Raw genomic sequence first — 24724 nt, 5'->3', positions numbered from 1 at the left:
AGTCACTTACTGTACCACCTGCCACAGTATTTTCCTGAATATTGCGAATGGAGAAGCTGTCCAGTGGACCAGCAGTCAATTCCTGGTTTTCACCTAATAAAGGACTTTAAAAAGTTCTGACAGCACTCAATGAAGTGAACATAGGGAAGATGCTTCCACATGAGGCAAGTTGAGAATGAGGGCCACAAATATAAGACAGTGACTGATAAGTTCGACAGGGAAATTGGAACAAACTCGCTCTACCCAGAGCAGGGCAAGAATGTGGAACTCACTACCATAGGGAGTAGTTAACTTGAATGGTAAATATACATTTAAGAAAAAGCTAGATAGAAACAAAGGGGAAAGGATTAGAATAAAAAAAACAAAAGACCTGCAGATGTTGAAAATCAGAAACAAAAACTGAACTTGCTGGAAAAACTCAACAGGTCTGGCAACAGCTGTGGAGAGAAATCAGAGTTAACATTTCGGGTCCAGTGACCCTTCTTCAGAAGTGTAAGGATCGTTAACTCTGGTCTCCGTCCACAGATGCTGCCAGATCTGCTGAGCTTTTCCAGCAATTTCTGTTTTTGTTAAGGATTAGAATATGCTGTTAATGTGAGAAGCAGCCCAGTTCAGATGGAATTTGATTAGATTCCCTAAAGTGTGGAAACAGGCCCTTCGGCCCAACCAGTCCACACCGAACCTTCGAGGGGTAACCCACCCAGACCCATTTCCCTCTGACGAATGCACCTAACATTACGGGCAATTTAGTCTGGCCAATTCATCTGACCTGCACATCTTTGGACTGTGGGAGGAAACCGGAGCACCCAGAGGAAACCCACACAGACATGGGGCGAATGTGCAAGCTCCACACAGACAGTCACCGGAGGCTGGAATCGAACCTGGGACCCTGGTGCTGTGAGGCAGCAGTGCTGACCACTGAGCCACTGTGCTCAGTGAATAAAGGAAAAATTGCTGGAGGAAGCAGAACTATGTTTCAACTCCAGTGATCCTTGTTTGGAAAGAGCAAGGAAAATGTGATTTTTATGCTGGTGACAGCGTGTTGGGGAGTTGTGGTGGTGTGGAGGAGTAGAAGTGAGCAAGACAAGTAGTTCAACTTTTTTAAAACAACAGTTTAGAAATAGTACGTAATCTAAATAAATGGAGAAGACCGACAATTTGTAACAGGGATTTCTGGTCCTACATCGGATAAACAGTTGGATGAAACATCTCCATGGCTGCAAGTGGTCATTTCTTCAGTTTCCTATCAGTCACTTGAGCTAGCCAGATTGTCAGGCAGAATCTAATGAGGATCACTTTAAAGAGGTCTCCAATGTCTGATACCTCAAGCTAAACAAGATGTTAGCCTGAAGCCAGCACTCGTCATAGAATCATAGAGACTTACAGCACGGAAATAGACCCTTCAGTCCAACTTGTCCATGTCAACCAGATATCCAACCCAATCTGGTCCCACCTGCTAGCACCCGGCCCATATCCCTCCAAACCCTTCCTATTCATATACCCATCCAAATGCCTTTTAAATGTTGCAATTGTACCAGCCTCCACCACTTCCCCTGGCAGCTCATTCCATACACGTATCACCCTCTGTGTGAAAAAGTTGCCCCTTAGGTCTCTTTTATATCTTTCCTCTCTAACCCTAAACCTATGCCCTCTAGTTCTGGAGTTCCCCACCCCAAGAAAAAGACTTTGTCTATTTATCCTATCCATGCCCCTCACGATTTTGTAAACCTCTATAAGGTCACCCCTCAGCTTCCGATGCTCCAGAGAAAACAGCCCCAGCCTGTTCAGCCTCTCCCTATAGCTCAAACCCTCCAACCCTGGCAATATCCTTGTAAATCTTTTCTGAACCCTTTCAAGTTTCACAACATCCTTCCGATAGGAAGGAGACCAGAACTGCACGCAATATTCCAACAGTGGCCTAACCAAAGTCCTGTACAGCCGCAACATGACCTCCCAACTCCTGTACTCAATACTCTGACCAATAAAGGAAAGCATACCAAACACCTTCTTCACTACCCTATCTACCTGCGACTCCACTTTCAAGGAGCTATTAACCTGCACTCCAAGGTCTCTCTGTTCAAAACACTCCCTAGGACCTTAACATTAAGTGTATAAGTCCTGCTAAGATTTGCTTTCCCAAAATGCAGCACCTTGCATTTATCTGAATTAAACTCCATCTGCCACTTCTCAGCCCATTGGTCCATCAAGATCCTGTTGTAATCGGAGGTAACCTTCTTTACTGTCCACTATACCTCCAATTTTGATGTCATCTGCGAACTTACTGACTATACCTTTTATGCTCACATCCAAATCATTGATGTAAATGGCAAAAAGCAGTGACCCAACACAGCTCCTTGTGGCACTCCACTGGTCACAGGCCTCCAGTCTGAAAAACAACCCTCCACCAGCTGTTTTCTACTTTTGAGTCAGTTCTGTATCCACATGGCTAGTTCTCCCTGTATTCCAGGAGAAATAACCTTGCTAACCAGTTGCCCAGGGGTACCTTGTCGAACACCTTACTGAACTCCAGAAAGATCACGTCTACTGCTCTGCCCTCATCAATCCTCTTTGAACAAAAAACTCAATCAAGTTTGTGAGACATGATTTCCCACGCACAAAGCCATGTTGACTATCCGTAATCAGTCCTTGCCTTTCCAAATACATATACATCCTGTCTGTCAGGATGCCCCCAACAACTTGCCCATCACCGACGTCAGGCTCACTGGTCTATAGTTCCCTGGCCTGTCTTTACCGCCCTTCTTAAACAGTGACACCACGTTAGCCAACTTCCAGTCTTCCAGCACTTCACCTGTGACTATTGATTATACAAATATCTCAGCAAGATGCCCAATCACTTCCCTAGCTTCCCACAGAGTTAGAGGGCACACCTGATCAGGTACTGGGGATTTATCCACTTTTATGCATTTCAAGATATTCAGCTCTTCCTCCTCAGTAATATGAAAATTTTTCAAGATGCCGCCATCTATTTCCCTACAGTCTATATCTTCCATATCCTTTTCCATAGTAAATACTGATGCAAAATACTCGGTTAGTATCTCCCCCACCTCCTGTGGCTCCACACAAAGGCCGCCTTGCTGACCTTTAAGGAGCCCTATTCTCTCCCTAGTTACCCTTTTGTCCTTAATGTATTTGTAAAGACCCTTTGGATTCTCCTTAATTCTATTTGCCAAAGCTATCTCATGTCCCCTTCTTGCCCTCCTGATTTCCCTCTTAAGTATGCTCCTACTGCTTTTATACTCTTCTAAGGATTCACTCGATCTATCCTGTCTATATCTGACATATGCTTCCTTCTTTTTCTTAACCAAACCCTCAATTTTTTTAGTCATCCAGCATTCCCTATACCTACAGCCTTTCCTTTCACCCTAACAGGAATATACTGTCTCTGGATTCTCGTTATCTCATTTCTGAAGGCTTCCCATTTTCCAGTCGCCCCTTTTCCTGCGAACATCTGCCCCCAATCAGCTTTTGAAAGTTATTACCTAATACCATCAAAATTGGCCTTTCTCCAATTTAGAACTTCAACTTTTAGATCTGAGCTATCCTTTTCCATCACTATTTTAAACCTAATAGAATTATGGTCGCTAGCCCCAAAGTGCTCCCCTACTGACACCTCAGTCACCTGCCCTGCCTTATTTCCCAAGAGTAGGTCAAGTTTTGCACCCTATCAGTAGGTACATTGGTCCACTGAGAGAAGCTTTTCTCTCTCTAGAACCAGTTATATATCTAATTTCTGGGAGTCTCATGTCAACCACTTATTTCACAGTCCACCAGCAAAAGACAGACATTCCAGGCAACCTTTCCTATTTTCATTACAAGGCTATGATGTCATCCTGTGGCTAATTCTCTGCACGGATGTTTTCTTTAGTTTTCATGCGATTTACACATGGGTCATGAGATTACCTCCCAGCTCCAATCAAAAGCATTAATATCGTATTTCAGAGCTTGTCTGTAGGGTCCTTGGCAGAAGTAATGGTTTTCATTGTCATATGTTGACTTAACCAACTTGATGGTCTCTTGGTGATTAAAATCTTTGAAGGAGCAAGGACGTCAAATTCATCTTCTTCATTGACTCAATGAGATGCAAAGTTCTTTCAATATCCACATTTCACTCGGCATGTTTAAACCCTGATAGCACATCCAATTTAATACTCTCAGTGGAACGGACTTCCTGCTTTTCTTAACTACAACTTCTTCACTTTCATGGCTCAAGCCACAATTGGCGGAGATGTCACTCCAACAGGCAACAACCGCAATGAGCTGGATGAATAGAAACCTGGAGAAAGTGAGGACTGCAGATGCTGGAGATCAGAGCTGAAAAATGTGTTGCTGAAAAATTCACCTGCACCTCCACACACATCATTTACTGCATCCACTGCACCCGATGTGGCCTCCTCTACATTGGGGAGACAGGCCGCCTACTTGTGGAACATTTCAGAGAACACCTCTGGGACACCCACACCAACCAACCCAACCGCCCCGTGGCTGAACACTTTAACTCCCCCTCCCACTCCGCCAAGGACATGCAGGTCCTTGGCCTCCTCCATCGCCAGACCATGGCAACACGACGCCTGGAGGAAGAGCACCTCATCTTCCGCTTAGGAACCCTCCAACCACAAGGGATGAATCAGATTTCTCCAGCTTCCTCATTTCCCCTCCCCCCACCTTATCTCAGTCCCAACGCTCGGACTCAGCACCGCCTTCTTGACCTGCAATCTTCTTCCCGACCTCTCCGCCCCCACCCCCTCTCTGGCCTATCACCCTCACCTCCTTCCACCTATCGCATTCCCAACGCCCCTCCCCCAAGTCCCTCCTCCCTACCTTTTATCTTAGGCTGCTTGGCACACCTTCCTCATTCCTGAAGAAGGGCGTATGCCCAAAACGTTGATTCTCCTGCTCCTTGGATGCTGCCTGACCTGCTGCGCTTTTCCAGCAACACATTTTTCAGCTCTGAATAGAAACCTGCACAGGAATGCTGAATTTTGGTGCATATTTATTCATCTGCACCGCTGAGAATTATCACAAGCCAGGTACATGTATTGAAACAATAGGTCATGTACCTGTTCATATGAAGATCATGTTATGGCATTATGAGATTAACCAAAACTATGTTAAATGAGGACTATCTGTATTTAACAAATTTCTTAAAGAGTCTTATAATGTTATTACACAGCAATCTGTATAATGGGAAAGAAATCATACCTTATCAAGTTTGCGGGATCGAATCGCATGGGCAGCCCTGTGGTACTGGGCAGTGAGGTAAAGGCATTGGGAAAGCCAGTAGATATCTTGGGGTTCCTCTACAACAGAAAACAAAACCATTACACTTAACGTGTCAAATATGCCATCAGATCTGGGTGTTGTTAACAAGGTCACTATTTAATGCCCACTCCTAAGTGCCCTGGAGAAGGATTGGCACACAAACCCATTCACTCCAAAGCCAGGCCTCAAAAACTGTTTTTAAAACAATCACCATGGCTACAGAAATATTGCAAATTAATTATTAACTTCAAACACACAGAAAACCACTGATTAACAACTCAAAAATCAGACCCAAAGTGATATTTCATATAAATCAAAGTTTACATCCCAGAATTCTCAATGCAAAGAAATCACATTCGTGCTATAAAGAAAAATTCAAAAGGAAGAATGCATAATCTTTGGTTAACTGAAGAGATTAGGGAAAGCATCAAATCAAGAAAAAAAAACGTACAACTGCTCTAGATGAGTGGGCAGAATACAACAGCAGAGAATGGCTAAAACATTAATGAGAACAAGAAATTAGAGTATGAAGCCAGCTAGATATTTAAATACAGACAGAAAGAGTCTTGACAAGTATTAACAAGGGAAAGAATATGTAGAGGGAGTGTTGGTCCTCTACAGAGAGTGAAATATAGCATTAATAGTAGTAATAAGGAAAAGGTAGATCAAATAAGCAAATATTCTGCTTCTGATTTCACTGTTGAAGATACAATAAGCATCCCAATAATAGATATGAATCAGGTGGAAGGGAGAGAAGAACTTAGTGAAATGACAATCACAAGGGTGGTAGGACGAAGCAAACCGATGGAACTGCTGGCTGACAGGTCTCTTCAAGTCCAGATGATTTTATCCTAGGGTCTCAAAAGTTGTTGCTAATGAGGCGCTAGATGCGTTTGTAGCAATTTTCCTAAATTCTCTAGGTTTGGGAAAGGTTTCATCAGTGTAGAAAGTCGTAAATATAATTTGCTTATTCGAGATGGAAGAGAACCAAAAAGCAGGAACTTGTAGACCAATTAGCTTGATCATTAAAGAGATGATAGTTGCACATTTAGAAAAACTCAGAAAATCATGGTGTAGTTTCATTAAAGGGAAATGATGTCCAACCAATTTATGGGAGCCTTTTTTAAAAGCAGCACTGTGGATAGAATGAATCCTGAAGATGTACTATACCTGGAGATGTACTATAAAGCATTTGGTAAGGTGTCCTATTCAAAGACGTTGGAAAATAAAAGCTCATGGTGTAGGGGGTAATATATTAGCATGGATATCAGATTGGCTGGCTGAAAATAGTATGCATACATGGATGAGATAAGTGGAGCCTGCAAGGCTCTGGGCTGAGTCTCATCATTTTATAATTCACTTGAATGAGTTAAATAAGGGGAGGGAAGGCAAAGTGGCTAAATTCACAGATCACAAGATAGGTCGGAAAATATGTAAAATGAAAACGAAGACAACTAAGAAAGTTGCAGACAAATAAAGATAGGTTGAGTGAGTGGGAAAAATCTGGCAGCATAAGTATAATGTGGTAAAATATGAAGTTGTTCACTTTAGCCTGAAGGAGAATGACTGCAGAATTTTGTGGGGCAGCTAGATTTAGGTGCTCTAGTACAGGAATAACAAAAAATCAGATTACAAGTACAGAGATAATCAAGACAGCTCACGGAATGGCCATCCTTTCTTATGAGAGGAATTGAACTTAAAAGAAAGGATGTTACACTCCAGTTATACAGGGTACTGGTGAGGCCTCTTCTCAAATATGATGTTGTTTGGATCTTGTCTAAGGAGAATGTAAATGCATGTGATGGTTCACAAGAGGTATACTAGATTGATTTCTGGAATGAATAGGTTACCTTATAAGGATAGGTTGGACAGAATGGGCTTGCTTCCACTGCGGTATAGAAGAGTGAAGGATGACTTGACTCAATGGTCTTGACAAGGTGGAAATGGAAAGGATGTTTCCTCTTGTGGGTGACTCCAGAACTAGGGTTCACCATTTTGGGATGGAAACATAGAGAATTCTTTTGTCTCAGGGGCTCCTGCACCTTTGGAATTATCCGCCTCAGAAGTGATGATGGCAGCTTCATTTAACACTTTTAAGATGGAGATATCTGATTCTTTATGAACAAGCAATTCGAGGGTTATCAGGGTAGAAAGAAATGTGGGATTTGAAATATAATAGAATAGCCATGATATCATTGAATGGTAGAGCAGTTTGAGGGATGAAAGACCTAATCCTGTTCCTAATGCATATGTGGGAATTAGACTCTCAAAATTTCCAAGCTCTGGCCTGTCTCCAGTAACCACAGGAGACATATGGCTAGTCCACTTCAGTTTCTGGTCAATGGCAATCCTTGGCATATTGATAGTGGAAGATTGATAGAGAATTGATAATGCCATTGAATGACAAAGAGAAACGGTAATTTGCTTGTCACTCGTGTGGCACAAGTTTTCTTTGCCATTTATCTGCCAAAATCTAGATATTGTCCAGATCTAGCCCCACTTGGACATGGACATCTTCAGCATCTGAGGAATTGTGAATGATGCTGAATACTGTCCAATTATTAGTGAACATCCCTGCTTCTGATCTTATGATAAATGGATGGTCACCGAAGAGCAACAAAAGCACATAGCAGGCAATGCCTGGTTGGACACATTCAGTGCTCACAGTACAGGTTCAGATAAAGGAAGAATTGCAGAATATGTGCGAACATGTTGAAGCCTAATCACAGTGCACACAGCTGCCTATGAAATACACTTCAAATGTTTTCTTTTTGACACATCTTGCCAAGTTTACCGGGTACCAATTTATAATACACATTATCTGTAGATTAGTTTCAGAATCCATGATTGTTTAAATTGATTACTTTGAGGTTAAGATGATACACAACTCTTTCTCAATGTCCAGCAGAAGAGTTCATCTGTTTGTCACCAATCTTCATTCCTTTTTCACATTTTGCAATAAAAGAAATGTGCACTTTTAAAGCATTTTTATGGCTATTGAACCTCTCAAAGTACCTTGCAGCCAATAGAATACTTGGCTGTCACTGTAGTACTGTGAGAAAAACAGCAGCCCAAGTCGCTCACAAACTCGCAAAGAATAATCTGATTACATATTTTCAATCATGTTGCCTCAGATAAATATTGACGAGAACCCCAAAGATAAATCTCTTAGTCCTCCTCAAAACAGGACTGTGGGATATTCTGCATCCACTGAGCAACAGGCAGGGCTTTGGCTGAACATCTCACTTGAAAGAAGGTGTCTCCATCAATCCAGCATTCCCTTAATTCTGCAATGGATTTTTGGTACTTGTGCTCAAGCCTTCGAATCAAATTTGAACTCAGTATCTTCTGAATTAGAAGCAAGAGTGAACATAAGAAATTAAGAAACAGGAACTGGAGTAGACCATATGGTCTGTTGAGCCTGCTGTGCTACTCAATATAATGATGATCATCTTTGGCTTCAACTCCAGTTTCCTACCCAGACTTTGTAATTATCCCTCAGGTTAGAGACACCACATATCTGTCTATCCCTGCCTGTGCTACCATTATGATAGAACTTCCACAACATTCCATAATACAGAATTTCAAAGACTCACAACCCTTTGAATGAGGAAAATGTTCACCTCAGTCTCCATCCTGAGACCATGCCCACATTCTAGATTCTCTAGCCAGAAGAAGCAACCATAGTATCTACTTGGTAAGCCCACTGAGAATAGTAGCAACTAAGTAGCTGCTGTTAGAGGGCCAAGTGTACTACAGCAAATAGAACACTAACAGCATTGTGACCTTAATAAAGTATAATAAAATAAAATTCATTTTAAAATGTAATGGGGAAACAGATGTAGAAAGCATATGTTTAAAGACGTGTGAACAGGCAAAGCCACATGAATAGAGTTGTTGCTGTGGTAACTGCTCACTTAAATCAGAGGTATTAGGGAAATCTCCTGGCATCATTAAGTTTTAAGTCACATTTCATGATCCTAACCAAGACAAATTACAGTAGTACAGATTATTTAAATACTTATACAATACTGTTACTGTTCTGTAAAATTCACAGACGTTTGATGCTTCAGATACAATTAGAAATAAAAATCCAATATGCTAAACTTGATTTCTGCTCCCTCCCCTCTTCCTCTCATTCGGTTTTAGAGTCATACAGCACGGAAACAGGCTCTTTGACCCAACTAGTCCATGCTGACCAAAACTGAACTATCCCTTTTTGCCCACATTTGGCTCATATCCCTCTAAACCTTTGCTTTTCATGTACCTGTCTAAATGTTCTAACTTTTGTTATCTTGATTACTTCCTCTGGCAGCTTGTTCCATATACACACCACCCTGTATGTGAAAAATGTTGCCCCGCTGATCCCTTTTAAATCTTCCCTCTCACGTTTGGATTCCCACACCTTGGCGAAAAGACCTTGACTATTTACCATATCCACGGCTTTCGTGATTTTATAAATCTTTAAGGTCACCCCTCAGCTCGCTACACTCAAGGAAGAAAAAGTCCCAGCTTATTAAACATCTCCTTGTAACTAAAACTTTCCAGTCTCAGTAACATCCTTGGAAATCTTTTTCTGCACCCTTTCCAGTTTAATAACAGGATGACCAGGATTATATGGAATACTCCAAATTTAGTAATGTCTTGCACAACTGTAACATTATGTCCTAACTTCTGTACTCAATGCTCTGACTGAAGAAGGCAAGTGTGCCACACACCTCCTTCGCCACCCTGACTACCCGTGATGCCACTTTTGAGGAAATACGTTCCTCCACCCCAGGTCACTGTTTGAAACACTCCCCATGGCCCTACCATTAATTGTATAAGCCCTGCCTGGTTTCTCTTACCAAAATACAAGACCTCATTTTATTTGAATTAAACTCCACCTGCCATTCCTCAGCCCACTGGCCCAGTTGATCAAGATCCCATTGTACTCTCAGGTAACCTTCTTCACAGTTCACTATACCACCAATTTGGTGTCTTCTGCAAACTTATGAACCACATTGTCTGTATTTGCATCCAAATTGTCTATATAAATGACGAACAACATCAGTGGACCCAGCACCGATCGTTGTGGCACACTGCTAGTCACAGCTATTTAACTTTAATTTTAATGTTATTTAATTTTAAATTAATATAACCAAGTGTACACTTACTCCATTATTGATAGACATTCACAGAAACATGAAATCATCAAATATTTCTCTCACCTCCTGGAAAACAAACTAAAGAACACAAACCTATAAGACTACAGATTCAATACAAAAGTATGGAAAAATCAGCTCACCATGCGACAACGAAGCAACCTTGTCAGCCCAAAACAAAGCACTCTGATATTGTTGCTGCAAGGAAACAAACGGACAGTGTCATTATCCTGGCCACCGATGGCTTTGAATTAAGCGTCAGCCATAGTTCAGGAGGCAGAACACCAGCATGGGTAAGACGATTGTTTCAAGATCTATCCAACAGCACCAGAGTAACCAGACCAACAGCACATTGCCACAGATTAATGACAGCAGTGAGTGAACATAGCAGCTCATCATCACATTTCAAGCACAACTAGGGATTGGCAATCAATGATGACCAGCCAGTGTGCCCACAATCCATGAAGCAATGAAAGACAAATGTCCACATGCAGGATGGAGGGAGCAGTGGCCAAAAACGAATTCTGAGGGCCAGTAGCCCAGACAGTACGACATTGTAAAGAGTTGGCAGGGTCATTACTGAGGGAGCGCTGCACCGTCAATACTGAGGGAGCAACTCACCATCACAGGGACAGTATAAACGGAGCTCCCCACCAGTTGCAGGATCATTACTGAGGGAGCGCCAAAATATCGCAGGGTCAGTACTGAAGGAGCGCCGCACCGTCGCAGGGTCAGTACAGAGGGAGTGCTGCACCGTCAGTACTGAAGGAGAGCCACACCGTCGCAGGGTCAGTACTGAGGGAGTACTGCACTGTCAGAGGGTCAGTACTGAGGGAGCACTGCACCTTCGCAGGGTCAGTACTGTACTGTCGCAGGGTCAGTACTGAGGGAGCGCTGCACTGTCAGAGGGTCAGTACTGAGGGAGCACTGCACCTTCGCAGGGTCAGTACTGTACTGTCGCAGGGTCAGTACTGAGGGAGCGCTGCACTGTCGGAGGGTCAGTACTGAGGGAGTGTTGCACTGTCAGAGGGTCAGTGCTGAGGGAGTGCTGCACTGTCAGAGGGTCAGTGCTGAGGGAGTGCTGCACTGTCAGAGGGTCAGTGCTGAGGGAGTGCTGCACTGTCAGAGGGTCAGTGCTGAGGGAGTGCTGCACTGTCAGAGGGTCAGTGCTGAGGGAGCACTGCACCTTCGCAGGGTCAGTACTGTACTGTCGCAGGGTCAGTACTGAGGGAGCGCTGCACTGTCAGAGGGTCAGTACTGAGGGAGCACTGCACCTTCGCAGGGTCAGTACTGTACTGTCGCAGGGTCAGTACTGAGGGAGCGCTGCACTGTCGGAGGGTCAGTGCTGAGGGAGTGCTGCACTGTCAGAGGGTCAGTGCTGAGGGAGTGCTGCACTGTCAGAGGGTCAGTGCTGAGGGAGTGCTGCACTGTCAGAGGGTCAGTACTGAGGGAGCACTGCACCTTCGCAGGGTCAGTACTGTACTGTCGCAGGGTCAGTACTGAGGGAGCGCTGCACTGTCAGAGGGTCAGTACTGAGGGAGCACTGCACCTTCGCAGGGTTAGTACTGTACTGTCGCAGGGTCAGTACTGAGGGAGCGCTGCACTGTCAGAGGGTCAGTACTGAGGGAGCACTGCACCTTCGCAGGGTCAGTACTGTACTGTCGCAGGGTCAGTACTGAGGGAGCGCTGCACTGTCGGAGGGTCAGTGCTGAGGGAGTGCTGCACTGTCAGAGGGTCAGTGCTGAGGGAGTGCTGCACTGTCAGAGGGTCAGTGCTGAGGGAGTGCTGCACTGTCAGAGGGTCAGTGCTGAGGGAGTGCTGCACTGTCAGAGGGTCAGTGCTGAGGGAGTGCTGCACTGTCAGAGGGTCAGTGCTGAGGGAGTGCTGCACTGTCAGAGGGTCAGTGCTGAGGGAGTGCTGCACTGTCAGAGGGTCAGTGCTGAGGGAGTGCTGCACTGTCAGAGGGTCAGTGCTGAGGGAGTGCTGCACTGTCAGAGGGTCAGTACTGAGGGAGCACTGCACCTTCGCAGGGTCAGTACTGTACTGTCGCAGGGTCAGTACTGAGGGAGCGCTGCACTGTCAGAGGGTCAGTACTGAGGGAGCACTGCACCTTCGCAGGGTCAGTACTGTACTGTCGCAGGGTCAGTACTGAGGGAGCGCTGCACTGTCAGAGGGTCAGTACTGAGGGAGTGCTGCACTGTCAGAGGGTCAGTGCTGAGGGAGTGCTGCACTGTCAGAGGGTCAGTGCTGAGAGAGTGCTGCACTGTCAGAGGGTCAGTGCTGAGGGAGTGCTGCACTGTCAGAGGGTCAGTGCTGAGGGAGTGCTGCACTGTCAGAGGGTCAGTGCTGAGGGAGTGCTGCACTGTCAGAGGGTCAGTACTGTGGGAGTGCTGCACTGTCAGAGGGTCAGTGCTGAGGGAGTGCTGCACTGTCAGAGGGTCAGTAATGAGGGAGTGCTGCACTGTCAGAGGGTCAGTACTGAGGGAGTGCTGCACTGTCAGAGGGTCAGTACTGAGGGAGTGCTGCACTGTCAGAGGGTCAGTACTGAGGGAGTGCTGCACTGTCAGAGGGTCAGTACTGAGGGAGTGCTGCACTGTCAGAGGGTCAGTACTGAGGGAATGTTGAACTGGATGCTCTGGCCCCCGCCCGCAGGCGTGTTCCCCGAAGTTGGTTTCCGGGGGGTTGCCTGCTCGCTCACCTGGTCCAGGTAGAGTCGGACCCGGCGCCGCAGCCGCTCCCGATCCGGCTTCACTTTCTGATTCATCGCCGCCACTTGCTCGCGCTCCCGCGCTGCTACTTCCGGCGCCCTACGTCCGGCTGACAATCCCTTCCCCTCTCCGGAGAACCGTGACCCGAACATTCGGTCCCCCCCGTCACCCTAGTGGCCGCCTGCTCCATGTGAGGGAATATGAGGGAATTATTATTATTTTTTAGGGCGGAATACGACATGAATGACAGCAAAAATTATACGAGCATTTTCAAAAACCAAACAGTGCAAATCTAAATTACAAACTGAACGCGTTGGAAACAATGCAAGGTCTTAATTTTCAGCAAATGTTGATGCTAACAAATCAAAACGAACACATTTTCTGCTCTTTCCTCCTGGCTGTCCAACAGTTTCACATACAATCTGAAATAAAGATTTTAGCAACGTAATGAAATGCATCTTTGCTTTAATGGCTAAAAGTACAAGTTAGTTTCTGGAAACTGTGATAGGAAGAGACATAAAGTTCATAATTGAAACCATGTTTGAACTACATTTCCATACTGTAGCTTATCTGCTGCTGGATTCCTTATCAATAATGTTGATACCTCTAGGTTTGACTCTTCCAATGCATCCAGACTGCAATTCTCCCACATTTTAGAAACACAGAAAACAGCAACAGGTGTAGGCAATTCGGATCTATGAGCTTGCTCTGACATTTAGTATGATCATGGTTGATCACCCAACTCAGTATTCTGTTCCCACTTTCCCCCATTGCCTTTGATCCTTTCAACCCTAAAACCTATATTTTATGGTTCTGTGGAAGTGTTCGCAGAGGGCTTTGGAAGCCAATTCATCGGATGCATTTAAGACAGAGATAGATAGATTCTTGATTAGTAAGGGGGCAAGAGTTAGGGGGAGAAGGCAGGCGAATGGGGTTGAGAAACATACTACCATGATTAAATGGTAGAGTAGACTCAACATGTTGAATAGCTTAATTCTGCTCCAATATCTTATGTTTTGGCCTCCACTCTTTTTGTGGCAGAGAATTCTACAGGCTCACCATTCTCTGGGTTGAAGAATGTTTTCCTCATCTTAGTCCTAAATGATCTATCCTTATACTGTGACCCTGGTTCTGGACTCCCTGGTCACTGGTTTCACCATTTACCAACTGTGAGAAACAAAGCTCACTCACTTCAATAATTTCAGTCCGAGACAAAAATCTGAATCAGTAGTGTCATTTATTTTACACTTGCAAGTGGGTGTGATGTCACAAGGCAGGGACAAAACACACACCGAATTCGACAAACGCTCGATATTTATATCATTTGGCTTCTTTTGTTTTACATTGCTCTTCCCCTATCTACATCCTCCAGTTCCTTAAGACTGGCCCCATTATTCCTGTTTATCCGGTCTTATCTGTGACAAAATGCTTACTCTGACCTCACAAGGCCGTTTGACCTCATCCCATCCTTTGCTTACCATTATCTACTCCCTCCATCTGCGCTGCCCCTCACAGCATCTTATCACTAAGCCCTTTTAATTGGGGTTTGTTCCTGTGTCTCTGTACAAGTGGGAAACCTACTGTTTATACAGGCCTCTCTTCACAGCATTTTATCTAGTGCCTGTATTTCTACCATTGTTTTGCAATCACGTTTCATGCTGGCATACAATTATATATTTCCTCTATATAGTGTCCATTCTTGTTGACTCAGCTTTTGGCTGAAACAATTACACACTGATGTGAGTTCATTTACTCTGTATCAGAACTTATAATTGCAGAAATAACTTTAATTTACCTATATCCCACACCAACCATTTACCGGGTCTAGTGCTATGAGAATTTTATTTCTACAAAGTTCCCCTCTCAGTCTTCTAAGCTCCACTGAACACAATCCTAAACAATCCAGTTTGTCTTCAAACCACACTCCTGCCATCCCAAGAATCACTCTTCATTGCAAGGACACCAAGGTATCGTTGCACCTCTCACTTTCCCAATCTGTCACCTTTCAAAGGACAATCTGCCTTCCTGTTATTGCTACCAAAGTGAACAACCTTCCATTTATCCACATTATACTGCGTAGGCCCCCATGCATTTGCCCACTCACCCAACTTGCCTAAATTACATCTTTGCAGCCTCCTCATGTGGAAAATAAATAACATGAAAGCATGCAAAGGGTTAAAACATGAAGACCACTGGCAATCTGGTAGGCAGGTGGCTCAGTGGTTGGCACTGTTGCCTCAGAGCTCCAGGGTCCCAGGTTCAATTCCAGCCTGGGGCGACTGTCTGTGTGGAGTTTGCACATTCTCTCCGTGTCTGCATTGGTTTCCTCCGGGTGCTCCAGTTTCCTCCCACAGTCCAAAGATGTGCAGGTCAGGTGAATTGGCCGTGCTAAATTGCCCATAGTGTTAGGTGCATTAGTCAGAGGGAAATGGGTCTGGGTGGGTTACTCTTCAGAGGGTCAGTGTGGACTGGTTGGGCCGAAGGGCCTGTTTCCATACTGTAGGGAATCTAAAAAAAGAATAGTGGAATGCTCTTACACCAATTTGCAGAGTAAGGCGAGATAACAGTTAGTAGAGGTAGTTTCCCTGTTAAGTGTCATTATGAATAGATTGGGGCCATAAAAATTTGGGACATGACATTAAATATCTAATTAATAGTTAGTAGAGTCAGCTTGAGACAGAAGACTATTGTAATAGATGGAATAGCTAAATATCTATCATGACAGGTTAGTCTGGAATGGAAGATCACTGTAGCAGAGATGATAATAAATATCTAATCATGACATTAGGAAAATATTAAGCAGGGTTTGGAATGAAAGACCATCTTTGCAAGAATTAACACTAAATATCTAACCGTGACATTAGAATAACATTCAGTAGAATGTACAACTAAAGAGATAATGGGAATTAACATCACTGGTTTAATGTGTAGCTAGAGTGAGGTACTTTGATTAATATAGTTGGACATACTGATAAGCTAACAGAAACGTGATAAAAAAATAAAAAACCAGGGACCCTCAGGTTCGTGGACATCTGCTTTCTCAGTGTCACAGTTTTTTTGTTTGCAAATAAAAGACCTACTTCTTGAAGAACTCTCTGCTGATTCTTTACATTTTCTCCACGACACTCACAATTCATCCTCCCACCCAGCTTTATGCCATTGCCATCTGTGAACTCAAGCTAATCCAAAACACCACTTCCTGTGTTCTAACCCGTAGCAAGTCCTTTTCCCATTTCCCCCACTCCCTGTTATCACAAGATGCCTATTAAGCAATTCCCTCGTTTTAAACATCCCAATATTCAATTCTCTCCATTGTTTTGCTCTTAAGTATCTCTTAACCTCCTCCAGACCCACGACCTTCCTGGTAGTTCTGCTCATATAAATCTGGGTCTCTAGTACATAGGAGAAAGTGAGGTCTGCAGATGCTGGAGATCAGAGGTGTAAATGTGTTGCTGGAACAGCGCAGCAGGTCAGGCAGCATCCAGGGAACAGGAGAATCGACGTTTCGGGAAGGGCTTATGCCCGAAACGTCGATTCTCCTGTTCCCTGGATGCTGCCTGACCTGCTGCACTGTTCCAGCAACACATTTTCAGTCTCTAGTACATACTCAGTTTTATTTTCATTTAGTTTTCCTTTGGCGACGATGCCTTCAATTGCCAAGGGTGTATATCTCCAGGATTCCCTCAATTTCTCCATCCCTCCTTCACTGTCGTCCTTGTCTTCCTTTAAGACAGCCTTAAAATTTACCACTTTGACTAAGCTTTTGATCTCCAATCTAATATCTCCTTATTTAGCTTGGTGTCATATATTGTTTTATAGAGTTCCTGTACAGAGCCTTGGGTCATTTTGATCGAATAAAGTTATTAGAATTATAGTGTCATAGAAATGTACAGCACAAAAACAGATCCTTCGGTCCAACCCATCCATGTCGACCAGATATCCCAACCCAATCTAGTCCCACCTGCCAGCACCTGTATATGAATATAAATTGGTATTCTTGTTAGACCAATAATCTGTTTCTGTGCTGGAAGTTCTATGTCGATTGCATTGTAAGTATTCATAGAGGACTGATCATTAGTTGATATGATTGCTATATTTAATTAGTGACAGTGACTCCGGATGAGTAGCTACAATGCTTAGTAAATGTTTGTCACTTCTGATGAGGGACTATTACTCTCGGTTCAGTTATAGTGTTCTCCATCTGAATTGGAAAGTTCCATTTTAAAAATCTAGGATGATACTGTGGAGCAATATTGACAGAAATCATGTCAAACCCATTCTCCCTCTGTTCTTTCCTGTGGACCTAGACTATTAAAGAAGGGCAAGGGCATTTTTCCAGAGTTGGGTGGGGGGGGCATGGTTCTAAACCAATATTTATCTCTTAGCTAACACCTAATCTGCTAATTAGCTGCATTCCCTACATTACAACCATGACTATACTTGGCTGTGAAAAGCAATATAGATATACAAGCTTTACTGTTACTCTAATTAATGGTTGCCACGCCTGTTGAGTGATTTTTGTTCGTAATTAATGACTGCCATTTCCAGATATGAATCTATCAGGTATGGACCAGAGCAGAGTCAAGCTCTGAATCCCCAAAAAAAGGAGTAAACAATAGTAGACCAGCTCACTGTGGAACACTCGTGATGGTCAGGAGATCAGGCAACTCCAGGTGGGTAAATATGTCAGTGTTGTGCCCACAGTAATTATTGTATTGACCAGCCACTCTTCATCTCAATGACTCTGTACATTCTTGACCGGTCAGAACCTCAGATTTGATGGTGGGCTGCATTCCCCACTGTACAGCCTCGCAGACAAAAATAATGAAAGGAAAGAATTTGCGTTTTCATAGCAAATTTCATGTCCTCAGGATGTCTCGATGTGCTTTACAGCCAATGAAGTACATTTAAAGTGTAGGCACGGTTGTAGTGCAGGATGCACAACAGCCAATTTCCATTCAGGAAGCTTCCACAAATAACACAAATCATATAATCTTTCATTTTAGTGAAGCTTATTGAGGGACAAATACTGACTCAGGACACTGGAAGAATACTCCTAATATTCTGTAATATTGTGCAATGGAATCTTTCATATCTACTTAACAGTGCAAACAAAGTATTTATTTAACATCTCATCCAATAGATGACATCTCCGACTGAACAGAGTTCTCTGAGTGTGGCACTGCAGTATTTAGACAGAGGTTCCTGATTTATGAATGGGGCAACTCTTCATTTTGTCCTGTACTACTATGTCCTTGCAGCAGATGGTGCTGTCACCCAAGTGTAACAAATAAAAGAAAGTGAGAGATAAGGACTCAGATCTCCTGATCTCCAAATGGAGATCAGACCATCATGGAAATTGACAGAATTTTGGATAGTGCTGGTATCAAACAATATAGGAAAGTGAAGATAAATGGTTTTAAGGTCGATGATTAGCCTTGAACAGTGTGAATCCAGAGCAGACTTACTCCTGTTTCTTATGTTCCCACCTGCCTCCTTAACCCATTAACCCTAGTGTCTAACCTATTCTCACCCTATTTCCACCACAGCTGAAAATGTGTTGCTGGAAAAGCGCAGCAGGTCAGGCAGCATCCAAGGAGCAGGAGAATTGACATTTCGGGCATGAGCCCTTCTTCAGGAAATGACATTCCCTGATCCAGGTTGAAATCCCTATTTTCAGATCAGGGGATTTTGGCCAGGTAAAGGATATTGCATCCAACAGACTGATCACAGACTGAGGGGTCGCCTGGAGCTGTCCGTCTGTGTTCACATTAATGTTGGACGAGTCACATTGCAGTTCCTCCTTCATCATTTAAAACTATTCATTCATGGGATGTGGGCGTGAGACTGGCTGAGCTAGCATCCCTAATTGCCATCAGGCTGGGTGGCTTGCCAGAGGGTAATCGAGAGTCAACCACATTATTACGTGTCTGGGGGCCAGATCAGGTAACAACAGCAAATTTCCTTCCTCAATAAAAGATTAGTGAACCAAATAGGTTTTTACAACAGTTGATTACTCAGTCTCTATTGTACACTCTTTTAATTCTAGATTTTGTTATTGACTTCTGATTTCACCATCTGCCACAATGGGATTCATCACTGGAACATTAGTTTGGCATTTTCGACGAGTAGTCCATTGATGTTACCACTACACCACCTCCTCACCCCGGCCAATGGCTCCTTCATTTCAGCCACAGGTCAGCCTCCTGGTGAGGATAGGGCTACTCCTGGGGCTGGTCAAGGTGACCACAGGCCAGGCAGCCAATGGGCTCCCTCAGCCTAACTGTGCTTCTCTTCCAAAGGTCCGTCGCTGCTATTTGTTCTTGGAAAGGGGATACATATGTTCACAGATGTGCTTGAGACCTTTAGCCACTGCTGGGCACCCAGGAGGCTGGGAACCACCAATAACCCCAGGAAATGCTGTCTCAGTTTAATTGGATTAGATTCCTTTCAAGGTTTTTGGTTTCTTTTGCTGCTTATTAGTGGTGCCACTTTCAAAAGGGACACTTAATTCCTCTTTGTTACCTCAACATATGAATCAGAAGCGGCTGAGGCAAGGAAAACTTCATTTCCCATTCAAACTCATCTCTGTATAGTTAGACTCATAGAGTCAGAGAGCTGTACAGCAGGGAAATAGACCCTTCAGTCCAACTCACCCAGGCCGATCAGGTATCCTATATAATTCTACAAGACCATAAGACATAGGAGCAGAAATTAGGCCATTCAACCCATTGAGTCTGCTGTGCCATTCAATCATGGCTGATAAGTTTCTCAATCCCATTCTCCCCATAACCCTTGATCCCCTTGATACTCTGTCTTAATATACTCAATGGCCTGTCCTCCAAAGCCTTCTGTGGCAGTGAATTCCATAGATTCCCCACTCTCTGGCTGAAGAAGTTTCTCTTTATCTCCATTCTGAAAGTTCTTCCCTTAACTCTAAGGCTATGCCCTCAGGTCCTAGCCTCTCCTACCAATGGAAACATCTTCCCAACATCTACTCTGTCCAGGCCATTCAGTATACTTTCAGAATTCTAGTCCCAATTACCAGCATTTGGCCCATATCCCTCTAAACCCTTCCTATCCATATATCCATCCAGATGCTTTTTAAATGTTATAATCATATCAGCCTTCACCACTTCCTCTGGCCGCTCATTCCATACATGCACCACTCTCTGTGTGAAAAAGTTACTTCTGAGGTTCCTTTTATATCTTTCCCCTCTCCCCTTAAACCTATGCCCTCGAGTTCTGGATCCCCTATCTCAGGCAAAAGACATTGTTTACTTATCCTATCCATGTCCCCCATGATTTTATAAACCTCTATAAGGTCACCCCTCAGCCTCCAATGCTCCAGGGAAAATAATCCCAGCGTATTCAGCCTCTCCCTATAGCCTGGTAACATCCTCTTAAATCTTTTCAAGTTTCACAACATGTTTCCTATGGCAGGGAGACCAGAATTGCACGCAGTACTTCAAAAGTGGTCGAACCAATGTCGTGTAGAGTTGCCACATGACCTCCCAACTCCTATAGTCAATGCACTGACCAATAAAGGAATGCATACCAAATGTTTTCTTCACTATTCTATCTAACTGCGACTCCACTTTCAAGAAACTATGAAGCTCCTGACCTCTAGGTAACTAAATCTCCATTAGAATCCATCTCTTTGGAACGCCAACTCCTTCATGTTTGTATGTGGCTGATGCCTTCACATGTGCATTTATTTTTACCACTAGACTTGCTTATTCCAATGCAATAATGTCTTTCTCTTTCTCTTATGTGTGTTATTTTGATAGAAAATTGGCTCATACGTAGGCCAAAAGTGGCCTAACCAATGTCCCTGTACAGCTGCAACATGACATTCCAACTCTTATAGTCAATCTACAGACCAATAAAGGCAAGTATACCAAATGTCTTCTTCACTCCACTTTCAAGATTAGATCATGTGAAATCCAGGGAAAGTTAGCCATTTGGATACAGAACTGGCTCGAAGGTAGGAGACAGAGGGTGGTGATGGAGGGTTACTTTTCAGACTGGAAGCCTGTCACCAGTGGTGTGCTGCAAGGATCCGTGCTGGGTCCTCTGCTTTTTGTCACTTATATAAATTATTTGAATGTGAACACAGGAGGTATAGTTAGTAAATTTGCAGATGCCACCAAAATTGGTGGACAGTGAAGAAGGAATTATGAACCATTTCTTAATTCAGCAACACTCCCCAGGATCTTTCCATTAAATGTATAAATCCTGCCCTGATTTGCCTTTCCAAAATTCAACACCTCACATTTATCCAAATTAAACTCTATCTGCCACTCTTTGGTCCATTGGCCCACCTGATCAAGGTTCCATTGTATGCTGAGGTAACGTTCTTCACTGTCCACTACACCTCTAATTTTGGTGTCACCTGCAAACTTACTAACCATACCTCTTATATTCACATCCAAATCATTTATATAAATGGCAAAAAGCAGTGGACCCAGCACTGATCCTCGCAGCCCATCACTGGTCACAGGCCTCCAGTCTGAAAGGCAACTCTCCACCACCACCCTCTATCTCCTACATATGAGCCAATTTTGTATCCATATGCTCACTCTCCCTGGATTCCATGTGATCTTAACTTGCTAACCAGTCTACCATGTGGAAAATTGTCGAACACCTTGCTGAAGTCCATAGAGTTCATGTCCACCCTTGTGCCTTCCTCAGTCTTCCGTCACTTCTTCAAGAAACTCAGTCAAGTTAGCGAGACACAATTTCCCATGCACAAAGCCATGTGATTCAGTTGAATAGGGTGTGATTTCTGATGATGTTTGTGTGTTTGCAGTTTCTCCTTTCAGAAACAATCTCAATTGTATACGTTCCCCTGCCAGACCAGAAAGGACAGAGAGAACTTAAGAAAGGAGTGGGACAATAGATTCCATAGCAACGTTTGAAAGTAAACTGGATAAATATTTGAAGAGGAAAAGCTGCATAGGCTTATGAAGAAAGAATTGAGGACTGGTATTATTTGGCTTGTTCTTACTGGAATATTGCGTATAATTCTGGACTCCCTGCTAGAGGAAAGATGTTGCGAAATTTAAAATGGTTTAGAAAAGATTGACAAGGATGTTGATAGGGTTGAGCTACAGGGTGAAGCTGAGTAAGCTGGGGCGATTTTCCCTGGAGCAATGGAGGTTTATAGATGTTTATAAAATCATGAGGAGATGTCTTATTCCCAAGGTAGGGGATTTCAAAACTAGAGGGCATAGGTTTAACATGCAGGGAAAGATTTAAAAGTGACCTAAGAGCCAACATTTTCACTCAGTGGGTGGTACGTGTATGGAATGAGCTACCAGAGGAAGTGGTGGAGGCTGGTACAGTTACAACATTTAAAAGGCATCTGGATGGGTATATGAATAGAACGGGTTTAGAGGGATATGGGCCAAACGCTGGCAAACGAGACTAGATTAATTTGGGATATCTGGTCGGCATGGATGAGTTGGATTGAAGGCTCTGTTTCCGTGCTGTACAGCTCTTTGCCGCTATGACACACCTGTACCGGGGCTACCTCCAGTCTTCAAGGGCAATTTACTTGCATTTTAAATTGCCCGAGAACTTCCCCCGAGCTGAGTTTATTTTCTCCGTTCTCAGGAAAAGCAGGTTAAATGCAGCCCAGCTGGAATAGAGCATCATCACAGACAGGAACAGTATGACCTCAGAATTGTAGGGAGACAGGCAGAAAAGGCCGTGGAAGAGGGGAAACAAAAAGAATGGACGATTTCGATTAGAATGACACTCATCGCCACTTTAAGATGTCCCAAAATGCTTCCCAGCCATTGGAGTACTGTTTTGAAACATTGTGACTCCTGTAATGAAAGAAAAAAAGAGTTATACCGGAAACGTTAATGCTGCCTGGCTTGCTGTGTTCTTACAGCCTCCTGCTTGTCTACCTTGTTATGAAAGAAAAGCAGCAGTCAATTTGGACACAGCAAGATCTCACAAACAACAATGTGAAGAAGGCCATATAACCTATTTTAAGTCATGTGGCTGAGGGTACACCATAAAGTTGCGAAACCCTGGTGAATGATCATGGGATTATAGGAACAAGAAGTGATCAGCACTTGGTCGCTCTGCCAATGAATTACAACATAACATTTGCGCACCACAAACTAGTCCAACAGCCATAGTTCTGGATCAGTGGTGCTGGAAGAGCACAGCAATTCAGGCAGCATCCAACGAGCAGCGAAATCTATCAGTAAGATTCTTACCCAACAATAGTCTACGGATCACAGTCTTGAAATTTTCAGTTGCCCCTCTCAGCGTCAATAGTCTTTCAGGAGAGAGCTTCAGATTTCACCTTCTCTTTGTGTAAAGAACAATATCAGAGGCTCAACTTGATGCATTTTCTCAAAGTCTTCCACATCAGAAATGGAAGATGCCAAGTATAATGATAAACACAGACAGTTGCAGATACTCTGGGTGCACAAAGGGACTGAACTCAGAATGAATAAAGATTGGAATATTTTTTTCTCCGTTTGGAGACTTGGATATAGGACAGTTGCTAAATTAGAGTATTGAATGTTGAAAGATAATTCCTTCAAAGAAAATAAGTGGGTAATTACCTAATAGAGTAAAAACTGCAAATTTTGGAAATTTGCAATGGGACAGAGAAGTACTCTACAATTTCAGTGGCAACTGACGAGGGTGCAGCACAGTACACTTTTCAGGCCAAAGGGCTATATTCCATCACAGAGCCAATGTTCTGATGAAATATCATTGACACGAAATGCTAACTCTTGTTTCTCTCTCACAAATGCTGACAGAGTCATACAGCATGGAAACAGACCCTTCAGTTCAATCCTTCCTGCCAATAGGTTTTCCAAACTTAACAAGTCCCATTTGCCTCAGTTTTTGGTTCAGAAAAAGAAGGAAGCATATGTCAGGTATAGACAGGATAGATTGAGTGAATCCTTAGAAGAATATAAAGGAAGTACGAGTATACTTAAGAGGGAAATCAGGAGGGCAAAACGGGGACATGAGATAGCTTTGGCAAATAGAATTAAGGAGAATCCAAAGGGTTTTTACAAATATATTAAGGACAAAAGGGTAACTAGGGAGGGAATAAGGCCCCTCAAAGATCAGCAATGCGGCCTTTGTGTGGAGCCAGAGAAAATGGGGGAGATACTAAATGAATACTTTGCATCAGTATTTACTGTGGAAAAGGATATGGAAGATATAGACTGTAGAGAAATAGATGGTGACATCTTGCAAAATGTCCAGATTACAGAGGAGGAAGTGCTGGATGTCTTGAAACGGTTAAAGGTGGATAAATCCCCAACATCTGATCAGGTGTACCCGAGAACTCTGTGGGAAGCTAGAGAAGTGATTGCTGGGTCTCTTGCTGAGATATTTATATCATCGATAGTCACAGGTGAGGTGCTGGAAGACTGGAGGTTGGCAAATGTGGTGCCACTGTTTAAGAAGGGCGGTAACGACAAGCCAGGGAACTATAGACCAGTGAGCCTGACCTCAGTGGTGGGCAAGTTGTTGGAGGGAATCCTGAGGGACAGGATGTACATGTATTTCAAAAGGCAAGGACTGATTCGGGATAGTCAACATGGCTTT

At 43.6% G+C, this 24724-nt stretch overlaps 1 protein-coding gene across 1 annotated transcript in view; it reads right to left on the bottom strand.

Moving 5' to 3' along the window:
- cdc16 (cell division cycle 16 homolog (S. cerevisiae)) overlaps positions 1–13236 on the bottom strand; it is a 69534-nt gene extending 56298 nt beyond the window's left edge. Inside the window, exons 1-3 of the mRNA XM_043691247.2 lie at positions 13123–13236; positions 10568–10622; positions 5221–5318 (exon numbers count right to left, since the gene is read on the bottom strand). Coding sequence (XP_043547182.2) covers positions 5221–5318; positions 10568–10622; positions 13123–13188 — 219 coding nt within the window. The 5' untranslated portion in view covers positions 13189–13236. The remainder of the gene's footprint in view (positions 1–5220; positions 5319–10567; positions 10623–13122) is intronic.
- Positions 13237–24724: the final 11488 nt, after the last annotated feature.

This window comes from Chiloscyllium plagiosum, unplaced genomic scaffold (assembly GCF_037043375.1).
Source record: "Chiloscyllium plagiosum isolate Xiang-an unplaced genomic scaffold, Cpla_swu_hap1 HiC_scaffold_6, whole genome shotgun sequence".
NCBI lineage: Eukaryota > Metazoa > Chordata > Chondrichthyes > Orectolobiformes > Hemiscylliidae > Chiloscyllium > Chiloscyllium plagiosum.
This window is presented reverse-complemented; position numbering and strand designations above follow the sequence as displayed.